General features: G+C 45.9%; 1 protein-coding gene across 1 annotated transcript in view; it reads left to right on the top strand.

The window, feature by feature from the left end:
• The first annotated feature begins 1,465 nt into the window (after positions 1-1,465).
• Positions 1,466-11,799, top strand: part of ACAP3 (ArfGAP with coiled-coil, ankyrin repeat and PH domains 3) — a 47,203-nt gene continuing 36,869 nt past the window's right edge. The window contains exons 1-3 of the mRNA XM_010287883.1: positions 1,466-1,517; positions 5,251-5,370; positions 5,883-5,936. Of these exons, the coding sequence (XP_010286185.1) occupies positions 5,272-5,370; positions 5,883-5,936 (153 nt within the window). The 5' untranslated portion in view covers positions 1,466-1,517; positions 5,251-5,271. The remainder of the gene's footprint in view (positions 1,518-5,250; positions 5,371-5,882; positions 5,937-11,799) is intronic.

The following is an 11,799-nucleotide window of genomic DNA, read 5'->3' as shown; positions in this document are numbered from 1 at the left end:
AGGACTGTAGCAAATGTTGGCTGTCTTATAGCCTACAGATGGGGACTGCACTCACCTATGTAAGGTATTATGCATATTTCCAATTGAAGAATGCTTAGAATAAATGTTACTGAGTGTGCTGTGCTGCTTTGGTTACGTGTAATCTTTGTAAGGTACGTACAAGTACCATGCTGTTAGCCTGAGCCCCTCCTCAGCATGGCAGAAATTTAGATTTAGACCCCACCTTTGCGACCTTTTGGGCTTTCTTAAATTTATCCTTCTTTTTCTTAGAAGCATGTCCCTTAGTGAAGACAGTCACTATCTTCATCATTCACTAATTCACTGAAGACACCAAGAGCCTCAGAGGCACAGAGTCACTACATGCTCTAATGGTTCCTTCAGGACTTTTGCTATTCCCTTTGGTTTGTGGGTGTCCTGTCCTTTTTTTTGCTGAGATAGCAGTATTGATTCATGTGGTGTTAAGTCATATCTCTCCCCTACTGTTCTTTCGGCTGGCACATGTTCAGTGCTGGATTTTTTAAAGCCTTAGTGTAATATTTCAGGAACCAACCTTTTAAATTACATGCCCACAAACTTAAGAAGCTCCTTGCAGTGAAATTTGGAGTGCATACCCTTGGTGCATAAGCGTGGCATGAGGCTTACCATGTTTCCAGGTGTGTGATTAAAGATACAACTGTCCAAGTATAGACATCATATAGCAGTGATCAGCTCTGTAAGGGAACGCTCTCAGGTTTACAGTGGTTACTGTTGGACTCTGTCCTCAAAAAGTAATTTCATACCACATGCCTCAGTCTGGGAATGCCTCTTGCAAATGGCTGATGTCATGTTAATATTTCACTTTGTGAGGGAGTCCTGGTGACCTTTGCGGCTGGATCGTAACAGCCTCTTACTGTCACATCTGTCCAATGACATGGAAAGAAAACAGATCCGATAATCATGGAGCAGATTTGTCCATATGCGAGCAAAGCCCCACATGTGTGAAAGAGACTTATGGTGTTCAACGACAAAAGGACCAAGATGTGTTTCCGCTTGAGTGATGGTTCCTAAGGTTCAAAGGACATAATTCACTATGTGGCTGCACTTCAGGCACAGTTACAGCCTAGAAAATGGGTTTTGGTGGTACCAAAACAAGCAGTTTGTGCTTGATGTGAATGGATGGCTAAGGTGTAACACTGGTTATTTCTGTGTCATTTAGCATTGCTAACAATTAACAACATTGCCTGCAGAATCAGAACAAGGCCACTAAATGAGTTTGCTGTGTATGACTACCACAGCACACCTGAATTTTTCCATGACACTGACGGAAGATAGCATAACGTCCATGTGAATCCCTCCTCCTGTCCACCACCAGCACAGATACCTTAGTCCTTGTGATCTTTACTCATCTGGGACTTCCTGACTCTTTCTGAATCATCATAAGCAATCAATTAATTATTTCTTTTTGCTGTTGTCATTGCAGGGCAACCATTGATGAAGTGGAAACAGATGTGGTGGAGATAGAGGCCAAGCTTGACAAGGTAAGATGAAGCAGCTTAGCACGTCGGTGTGAAGAGGGACCGATGAGTTCCTGCTTAGGAATATGGCCCCACCAGCCTCCTCTAAAAAGTGAGCCCACCTCAGGCTGTCAGGAAACTAATGTGGAATATACTGGCTTGTCAACAGGACCATGTCTCCCTCTACTGACAGGCTGTCCTTGTGACTGCCAAAGGAGTTGGGACAAGAGGTCCCAATACGGAATTGGGCTCCTAATACTGAATGATGGCCTTCGTGTTCTGGATCTCAGGGCGCTGACACTGCTTCTCCTGCTGTGGCAAGTTGCTTTGGTGCTGTCTGTTTCCCTTCTCCACCATCTTGCTTGTGATACTAAGCTGTGTGGGGTAGGAGCTGTTACATGTCCACACAGCACGGGCACCACTGTGTCAGTTCAGGGATGTAAAGAGACGCTTGCAGATAAACAAGGGGCCGTATTCAGACTGATGATGGTGGTTGCTGTCTGATGTTCAGCCAGACTATGCACCACAGCTGTAATCTGACACTGGAAATACACTCTCAGGGACCAGTTTGGCCATTTTGCATTTTTGCTGGTGATTCTTTACATCCTGTTGGTAGTTTATATCTAAGTCAGAGGCTTTATGATGCAAGGCATCTTTTCCACCCCCACTCCTCCTGACGGCTGAGACATCAGCCAAGTTGTTTCCAAATGAGAACAGAGAGAAATGAAGAAGAGGAGCCAGAAGAGCTGTTGGCTTTTTATCTGTGAGATTTTCCAAAGCTAGCAAGGGATAAAACTCCTGTGTCTGATTGAGAAATGGGCTTTGTTGAAGTCACAAGCCCCAGGCAAAGCTGTGTCCTATAAAACCTATTTACTACTCAAACTGCTTGAAATGGGTACCTGCACAAGCTAGCTAGTCTCATTGGTGAAAGCTGCAAAGGGATTTAGGTTATCTGTTTTCCTCTATGGAAGAGGCTAAGGCCCTACAGACAAAGCATAGGGCAAAACTTGCGCTGATTCTAGCACTATTGCAGTCAGTGCTCCCTGTAGTTAGACGACTTGGTGTGCCAGGAGCAATCCTGGAGGGAGGAGGGCCGGCTGGAAGTACAAGAGATGTTCAGGGCTCTCAGCTTTTTATTGTTCAGTGCTTTGTTGCAAATTGATTTGATTCTTCAGGTTGAGGACTGCATTAGAACAATAGTCTCATGCGGTTTTGGTCTTGCCCTGACAGCAGTTACGGGGTGATGTTCTGGCAGTGCAGAGTGGGCGGACATTTCATTCTGTCTGCGTGCATCATTTCCCCTGTCTGCTGCAGAGGTGACCGTCGTGCAAAGTGCTGGCTCAGTCACTGTCAGCAACAGGCTTATCGCGCCTGAGTCTGGGGCAAGTGAGGCTGAAGTTTGCATCTGAATAGCCACTGAAGTTCAGATTAGTTTCCCTGAGGGTAACTCTGGACAAAATTCAGTCACTCCCATTCCTAACAAATCAGCCTTGGATGGCCCAGCTCCTCTGCTGTGTACCAGCTGGGTGGGCACCCAGGGCAGCCTTTCTGGGGCTTGGTGTAAATGTTGTGCAGTGGTACCCAAGTAGCTGGCATAACTAGAGCAGCAAGCTGGCAAGGACTGACTCTGTTTCTCTGCCTTTTACTGTGCCCCTGAGCACTTAGCTTATAAATGATTAGCCTTTTAACACCTGTTTAAAAATGGAGATAAGGGGCAGCGTATGTGATTCATCCAAGGGAACACCAGAGATCTGGGCTTGATTGCTGTTTCAAACAGATTTCCTTCGTTCTGTCCTGTGCTCCATCTGCAAAGCCATCATTGCTCCCCTTGGGAGTATGCTTATGCTGAATAACCTTCAGCTACTAGTAACACAGCCTTGGCCACAAGTGTTTGCAGAGAGGTACGCTAGAAACCGCCACGTTGCAGAATAGGCTGGATTTCCTTTCCAGAGGATTTGTCCAAACCTCTAGTGTATGTCTGGGCTCCAGATGTGACAGGAATTGCATCTGTTTGCTTTTCTTCTCTGGGCTTGGATGGGATAGTACAAGTCTTCTAAGCATCCAATGCTGTTCTGTAAAATTGCATGGACAGGAGAGGACATGAGTGTGAAAGAGTGAAGACTGTATATACTATGTATACACAGATACACCGTGTGTCACTATATATATCCATGCATTCATATATCCTCACATATACAGAACTGCAGACAGAGGTGAGCAAGCTTGTTCTGCAATGCATGCATATAGATTAGACCCGAGAGTCTTGTGGCTGCGTAAATAGAATAAGCACTAAGTCCAAAAACAGCACACCATGCTTCAGTGGGGCTCTGGCATCAAGCCAAACTTGAGTGCTAGTCATTCCCAGCCTGTAGCTGAGGCTGGTTGAGAGGGATAGGTTTCTAAAGCCATTTTTCATTAGTAAGATTAATATCCCTAAAAAAGCTCCTGGATTTTGAGAATGGGAAACTTCCGTATAAGTGTTGTTCACTATCAGCAGCTAAAGTTTTTCAGCTAGTTAAAAAGTCTGGAACGGTGATCATTTTAAAAAAACAAAAAACAAACAAACAAACAACTGAAAAATTGTGCTCAGTGGCCAGCTGCTACTGTTGGAAATCTCTTGGACCTTTGGTTTATGGATTTATCTTAAGTTGTTAGTGTAACCTTTTACAAGGAGCTTTGGGTGAAAGGAGATAGGCTAATGGCCAGGAATTCTGGCTAAACTAATGCTCTAGTCTTTACAGCCGAATCCAGGCATGCTGAGGCAGTTTACTGTGGCTAGGAAGTCTGGGAATGTTCCCTGCAGCTGTTAGATTATCAAAAGTTAATAAAGGCTGTCTGGAGATGTATACCTGTGCTACAGCAAACTAATTCCAAAGTGAGGAAGCCACCCCATTTTGCTGCAAGTTTCAGGTAACTTCACTGGTAACTTCACTATAACAAGGCTGGTGATGAGAATCATTGTGTATAGCTTGCTTAAAGTTAACATTTCTCCAAACAAAGCTCCTTCCAGGTCCATCAGAAAGACCATACTAAGTCACAGGCAGTCCAGAGATACATGGTATAACCCCTCGCAGTGCACCAGCAAAGTTTCCCTGGGCTGCAGAATTGTGGGAATTACTTCATAGTTATCTACAATCTTCATGGTTTAACCTGCATGTGAGGTATTATAGATGGCTGCACACAGCAGACGTGGCTTAAGCAGTCCTGGTCAGTTGTTTTAAGGAAAACATGATACAAAAACATCAGGCTGCTGAATGCTGGCTCCCCATTATTCCAAGACAAGTCTCCATAACAGCCAGCTGGGCTCAGAGACTTGGCAATCCCAAAGAGCAGTATACTCCCAGCAGGGCAATTCTAGACAGCTTAACACTTCCACCCAGCACCAAAGCACCTCTCCCCAGTCTATTCATGTGATCAGGTTCCTTTTATTGCAGTCCTGATGCTTCAGGATAGGATGAACATAGAAAAACGCTGGATAAAATGGGCTGCCCTGATTCATCTGTCCTCAGGGGATAGCCTAGAACTGTTATTCTTATGTGACAAGTGAAATGGTGACAGCGTGACGTACTGGAGAAGTGTGATTTGCATCCCTCTTTCTGCCACGTGCCGTAAGGGTTGCTAGTGTAGCCACAGCAGCTAACATGAATGGCATCCTGTTCTAAAAGTTGTGGTGTTGGTGCAGGTTAAAACCAGCCTGGTTGCAATTCAGTTTGATGTGATCAGCTGCCTGTCCACTCACACCTCTCTCCTTGTGCAGCTGGTAAAGCTATGCAGTGGGATGATCGAAGCAGGCAAAGCCTACATCACCACGAACAAGCACTTTGTCAGTGGAGTCCGGGACTTGTCGCAGCAGTGCAAGAAGGATGAAATGATTTCGGTAAGTCATCCTGTGGGATGGAACGTGGGACACAGTGAGAGCTGGGGATTGTTAAGCTTCCTGATGCTGTGAATGGACTGTATGTCCAAGACCCTTATACTGTTTAAGTAGCCATTTAGTATGAGAATTTATTTTTGGAGGAATGTAGAGACCATCTGATAATGCAATGCTGAAAGGTCAGAGTGAGATTTATGGTTTGCCCTGACAACTGAACTTTTAAAAAGCCACAGTGCTAGCAAGGTTGTTGGAATCTAGGTCAGTAAGCATCAGTTATGTAGGAAACGCAGGTAACCAGCCTGCACAAGCGACAACTGACATGCTGATTTCAGCAGTAAACTAGAAAGGACAGGGAGCCTGTGACTTCAATGTCAGACATTTTTGAAACGCCTTCTTGCCAAATGGCAGAGTGGTTCTTCAGTGGCTTAATGAGAATCTCTCTCAGCCGTTGAACCCCTGGGAATGAAGGGCAGCTGCTTCTATTCACTGTCAGTTCTCTTTACCTTTTTTTGCAGGAGTGCCTCGACAAATTTGGAGACAGTCTGCAGGAGATGATTAACTATCACATGGTAAGGTGCTGCTCCCCTTGTCTTTTTGTGTGCTGATGTCAACCACATTCTCAAGGCACTGATTAATGGTCTCCTGTGTTTGGCCTACTTGACAGTGCACAAAGGTGGGGTCCATGAAGGGAGTGTCTTTCAGGTTCCAGTCCCTGTACATTCCATAGCCAAGAGAGCAGTAAAGGGCTGGGAGTTATTGTTGCCTCTTGCAACGATATTGAGTTGGATGATCTGAGTCTGTGTACTCAAAATAATCAGTCCTGATGCATGATGTACGCTAGGAAATGGGATTTCCACAGGCTTGCAGAGGAGGTGCCACTTAGTGCAAGGGTATGTACTGTTGCATAGGTGCCTTTTGGCTCATTTCAGATCAGAGATGTACAATGGATATGTAGAATAGTGAGGTTAGAGACCCCTTCATCAAAGGAGGAGAGCTCACAAAGGTCCCGCACTCCAGATGCCTTGTTCTTCTTTTTGGATAGCACAGGGTTTTGTAGTGAGGACAGACTGTGTCCCGAGGAGCTCTGACAACTCAGGACTCTGGCTGTTAACAGCTTGCATAGATAACCTTGTTACTGCAGATTTGGAATACACTCTGAAGCTTGGCATTCAAATTTGTGACATTAGGACACTGGCAAGGCTGTGAATGGGTCAAACCGAAAGGACTGCATTGCTCAGTTGATGCTGGCAGCAGACTCAGTGGGTTGTGTGCAGCTCTGTGTTTAAGGATAACACAGGACATATTACTACGCTGAGGTGAAAGGAGAGAAATGCCCAGACAATGGCTATTCTCCTGAGCTGATTGTATCTCACTAACAGAGCCCAAGGTGTTAGAATCTGCCCCTTTCTCTATCCCAAACATCCAACCATGACATTTGTAAACCTTGTAGAAGAAGAAGAAGGTGCTCCATGCTTTGTTGCTCCATGCCAGACCCAGAATTTTAAGTCTGTAACTCAGTAGGAGCTTAAAGCACAAGTGCATTGAAATGAAGGAAGCTTCAGGGTGTCAGCACTGGACTGACCCACTTTTATACCACAATGCCCATGTCAAAGTACATTAGGCACAATGCTTGCTTTTGGGATGCAAGTTAACCGTGTGCAGCTGGAGAAGAAGCTGCATCAAGTCCGTTTAATTATTTCATGAAGCAGGTGGGAAGACTGTTTCCTAGTAAAAAATGACAGGGAAAAGGGATATCGCACATGCATCTCTCCTAGGACTGTTAATATTTGGGAACAAACAGCTGTACAGCAGTGTTGTTGGTGGACAGAGAGTGAATAAACTGATGTAAGCATGAGAAAAAAGGTGTGTTTGTGTCAAAGCAGAGAACAGCAAACCCTGATTTTCTGCTGCTGCTCCAGTTCCCTCTGAAAAGGTAAAGCCTTTCTGCCAAGGAGCATATGAACCCCTGAGAAGCTACCCCTTCATCCCAGGGATCACATCACAGCTGCGCTGGTAGGGGCTGGGCTGAGGACTCTGTGCAGCCCAGCCATGAGGAAGCAGTCCCAGCCAGAAACCTCTGGATGCAGAATGCTGTCTGCAAGCTCCACTGCGCCAGCTGTGCAGCTTCCCCTGGATCCCTGGTCTCTGCCAAAAGTGGCACTTCTGGGATTGCTCTTGCCTCAGCCAACTAATAAACAGAAGGACCCTTCCCAGAGCTGTCAAATCCCTAGCTGATGTGATATAACCCTTCCCATGCACCCCACCCTGTTCAGCGGGGGTGAGCTCCCCATTATATGTGACTCAGAGGTTGTAAAAGGCAGTATTTCCCTACCACCAGCTGTATGCACAAGGGGAAACATGCTTAAACCCTTCCTCCCCCCAGCCTTTGGAGAGCACCCTCCGCCCTTGGTGTACAGCAGTGTGAGTCCCTCTCCGAGAAATGGCTTTGGAATGACTGCTGCATCTTGAGCCCTCTCTGATGGCTGTTCAGTTAGCTGGGTTATTTTTAGTGCCTTCTGCTGTCTCCTTTGTGTGTGCGTGTGTGTGTATGTGTATCTTGGCTCATCCACGTCTGAGGATCTCTGCTATGAAACAGTTGTCGGTGCATACTCTAGGAATGTGGCCAGGACAGTATGTACAACTGGAACAAGTTAAAAAGAAGGGAAAATATCCTCCAAAAATCGGTTGGAAAAGCTTGTTCTGTAATTTTATTGCTAGAGCACAGGGCCTGGAGATGTCCTGATTCTAGTTCAGCAAAATCCAAGCATAAAACCCACTTGAATGTAGAAGAAGAACACACTGAGCTCCAGAGTATTCCCACCTTTATTTTAATGCACAAGGAGGAAAAAACATCAAAGCAACCATAGAGGACAGATGACAAGAGAGTTGAGTTCAGAAGAACTGGAGTCAGTGTCCTCTGCCTTTTTTTGTGCTCTTAGCCACATGCTTTTGGACTAATGCTTTACTCATGTCAAAGCATGCAGAGAAGTTAGAAACCTCAATACTTTTATGTATCTGGACTATTGTATGTTTATGTCTCAGCTTCCATACCTGCAAGAAACATTTCAAGTACTTTCTCTGAGGGGCTATTGGGAGGACACACAGACTAACAACTAACAGAAGTTTTGCTAATTCATGACAGGTAAATACCAAGATTGTCAGAAAGCTGAATCAACAACTCAGGTAATAGAATTTTTGCCCAAACCATAGAAAGGGATGAAACCAAGGAAGGGTAGACGGACGGAGGGAAAAGAGGGTGGATTTGATACTGAGATTAAAGGTGCTGGGATTCAAATTAAGTTCAGCCACACAGACTTCGAGATACACTGATACAGCTGGGAGCAGTGCTGGGCCCCTATCTGATAATGAAATTTGAGTAAGATGTACTGTGAGAGAGCAGCACTGCTCCATGGGGAACAGTGTCTGTGAAGGATTTCAACCCCAGTCAACAAGCAGTGTAGCCAGTGCAGGGAGCAATTCTGCATTGTGCCTTCCCCATTCAGATCTGTGTTTCTTTCTTTTGCTTGGTGAGAGAGAGCAAAGCAACGAAATTATAAAGCTGTTTGACCCTTGCAGAACCAAGTGCAGCAGTGGAGAAAGCACTCATACCTTCTGGGTTAGTTCCCAGTTATGAGACTGGCTTCCCTCAGGAGCTGCTTTAGTCTAAGCAGTTTCATGACCTCTTCCAGACAGCACAAACTAACTGAACCACAGAGAGAGGCTGTCCTGCCACACCTCGTGCCTTCTCTCCATTTTTAACTTTTTTGAGCACCCTTGTTTCCCTCCCTTGTGCTGGCTCAGGGGGTCACACAGCTGCAGAGGGCAATGATCTGTGTCCATACTAGGCAGATTTTTAGCTAGTGAAAGCCATTTCACAATGCAGTCACACAAACACAGCAAACTTTACTGCAGTGCTAGCTTGCGTTGGCTGAAAAGGTTCATGAAGCTATGGTCCAAGGCTTCCCTGAACTGTGCTCTGGACATGACTGCCTCTCCTCATTAAGGATTTAAGAAGTTTGGGCTCCTGGCTTTGGCTGATTCTGTTGACTGCCTAATGTGGCTTGCTTGGGCAGCTCTTTTACTGGGGCTGGCTATGTAGAGGAGATGGGAAAGGTTAGGTGGTTCAGACAGACTGGTGTAGGTAATGATGATTGAGTAAGAGGTCAAGGAACTAATGTCTCTAGCTGGTTGTGTTTGATTTGACTAGTGAGCTGGAGAATGGCACTTCCCTAACAGCCCCAGAGGACATGTTCCTGTAACATGCCAACTACTTAGCTGGGAGGCTGATTTTGCTTGCTGCTCTAGGGAAAATGGCCTTCCAATATCTTGGGCAATTAGCTTCCTAGGATGTTCTGTTCAGAAACGTATGCTTAGTGACTTGAAAAAGAGCTTCCTACTGATGTTACAATGCTGACCTCTTGAGGCATCACTGCAGCTGCAGATGTTGGTAGCAACATCAGCAGAAATGCCAAGGTCCTGCTGGCTGCCATGTCACCTTGGAGTCAGATTCAAGGCAGGATGCTGTGCATGTATTCGTAGCATCAGCTATTACCTCCAGTACTTGTAAAATTACAGTGGTTAGGGTAATTTGGTAATTTAGCAAACACAGGCAGGGCAGAGGTGCAGGGTCTCAGAGGTATTTAGTTCTCCAAATACCACTGGACTCAGTGAAACTGAGGCACTTGGACACCTTTGCAGTGTTAGCTTGCACTTCCTACCCCCAAGTGAAAATGAAATCTTACTCCTGAAAAATTCCTTGTACCTAAGATCCTGAGGGAGTGAGGAGTCTTCCCCTCACTGTGTAAACACTTCAATATCCCAGAGCACTTCCCTCCAGTAAATGTTATGGTCTGTCCCATTACTTCTACTGTTTTGTTCTATCGCTTCTCCACCTGCCAGGAGCCTTTGCCTCAACACCGAATGAGCTGACATTCTGCAGGAGTTCCCCTGCCCATTCTCTGGCAAGTGCAGTCTTTGCAGCATGGGGCACGGCTGAACTGTCTGAAGGTTGTTGTATCACATCGCCTCATCAGGCGAGCCTCCACGTGCTGGTTAGAGGTGCATGATCCATGAAAGGGAACAAGTTTGCAGCTACCTCTGTGAGACCTCTGAGCAGTGGATGGCAGATGGGGATGCCAGAGCCTTGCAGCAACCTTCCTGCACAGCTCTCCAGAGTGAACCATTTCCTTTCACATGAGCCTGAGTGGCATGAACTGGAATTTTGCTTGAGGGCCTGAAGTCTCCCCTGTGACCCCTCCTCCTCACTACATACCACACTGGAGTGAATAAATTTTGACTGGCTTGCCAAGCTCTTCTGTACTGGAAATGCTCCTTGCTTGCCTGCAGACAGATGCTGTGCTCCAAAACCAGTCTGTTTGCTTGCCTCCTTCCTTCCCCCTTATCACCCTCCCTAAAACATGAAACAGACTGAAGGGCATAGCAATCTGCCAGACCATTATATGTGAGTAAACAACCTTTCCCTCTTTTTACAGTATCTGATGAGTATAAGCCTTACGAGTGTAACAAGGCTTCCCCACAGGTAAAGGAGCATAAAGTTCCCATCAGTTCCAGAGCGGGAGCTGATAACTATGGGCTATTTTACACTATGACACCAGGCAACGGTGTTTGGAATTACAGCAGTGCAGGAGCTCACATTTTTTTTTCACCCCAATTCCAAAGACTGTTAAACCCTAAACTTGAAGTGGATTTTGCTCCCCCAAAATCCTCATTAGGTCGGAGTTCTCTGTGCTGCTTTTAGGTGCAGTTCTTTCTGGTGCAGTCACGTACCTAATCACCACTTGTGAAGGCATAGTCCATAGACTTTTAAAGCAGACACAACCGGCTATGCTCCATGCCAACATCTTGGTGCTGACTAGCTGTCTAAATTAAGAGATGTACAGCTTAGATAGGTCAAAGCTGTCAGCATCCACTTCCAAGGAACTAGGGAAGGGGAGGCTCCAGGTTATACAAGGGCAAGAGACAGTGAATGTGGGGATGCAGTAATTCCTGCTCTGTCAAAGAATGGGAGGCAGTTTTCCCACCAGCCTATTGCCCTACACGTGCCCTGGAAGGAAGTACCACGATCTGCAGCACAACCTTACCACATTTACATATCAAGGCTCTTTCCCAAGCAGTTCCCTCTCTCTGTGATCAGAAAGATAAGAAAAGTGAAAGGATGCAAGTGAAATTGCTCTTGTGATGGGATTACTCTGTCTGAGCCCCTTATTAAGTGCATCTTCAGCAGCACCAGGTACTTTCCAGCTCGGAAGATGTAACATTAACATTGCCCTCATCAGTGCTACTCCAGACAGCGCTGTGTTGAGCTTCATTAAGTCCTAAGCCTTCCTGTCTGCCATAAATCTCTATAGCTACGTCACAGGAATCCTCCAGCAGGAGCAGTAGCAGCTTGCAGGGGAGGTTCAGCTGTGCTGA

This window comes from Phaethon lepturus, unplaced genomic scaffold (assembly GCF_000687285.1).
Source record: "Phaethon lepturus isolate BGI_N335 unplaced genomic scaffold, ASM68728v1 scaffold13930, whole genome shotgun sequence".
Lineage (NCBI taxonomy): Eukaryota > Metazoa > Chordata > Aves > Phaethontiformes > Phaethontidae > Phaethon > Phaethon lepturus.
Note: the sequence above shows the minus strand (reverse complement) of the source record. Positions and strands in the feature narration are given on the sequence as shown.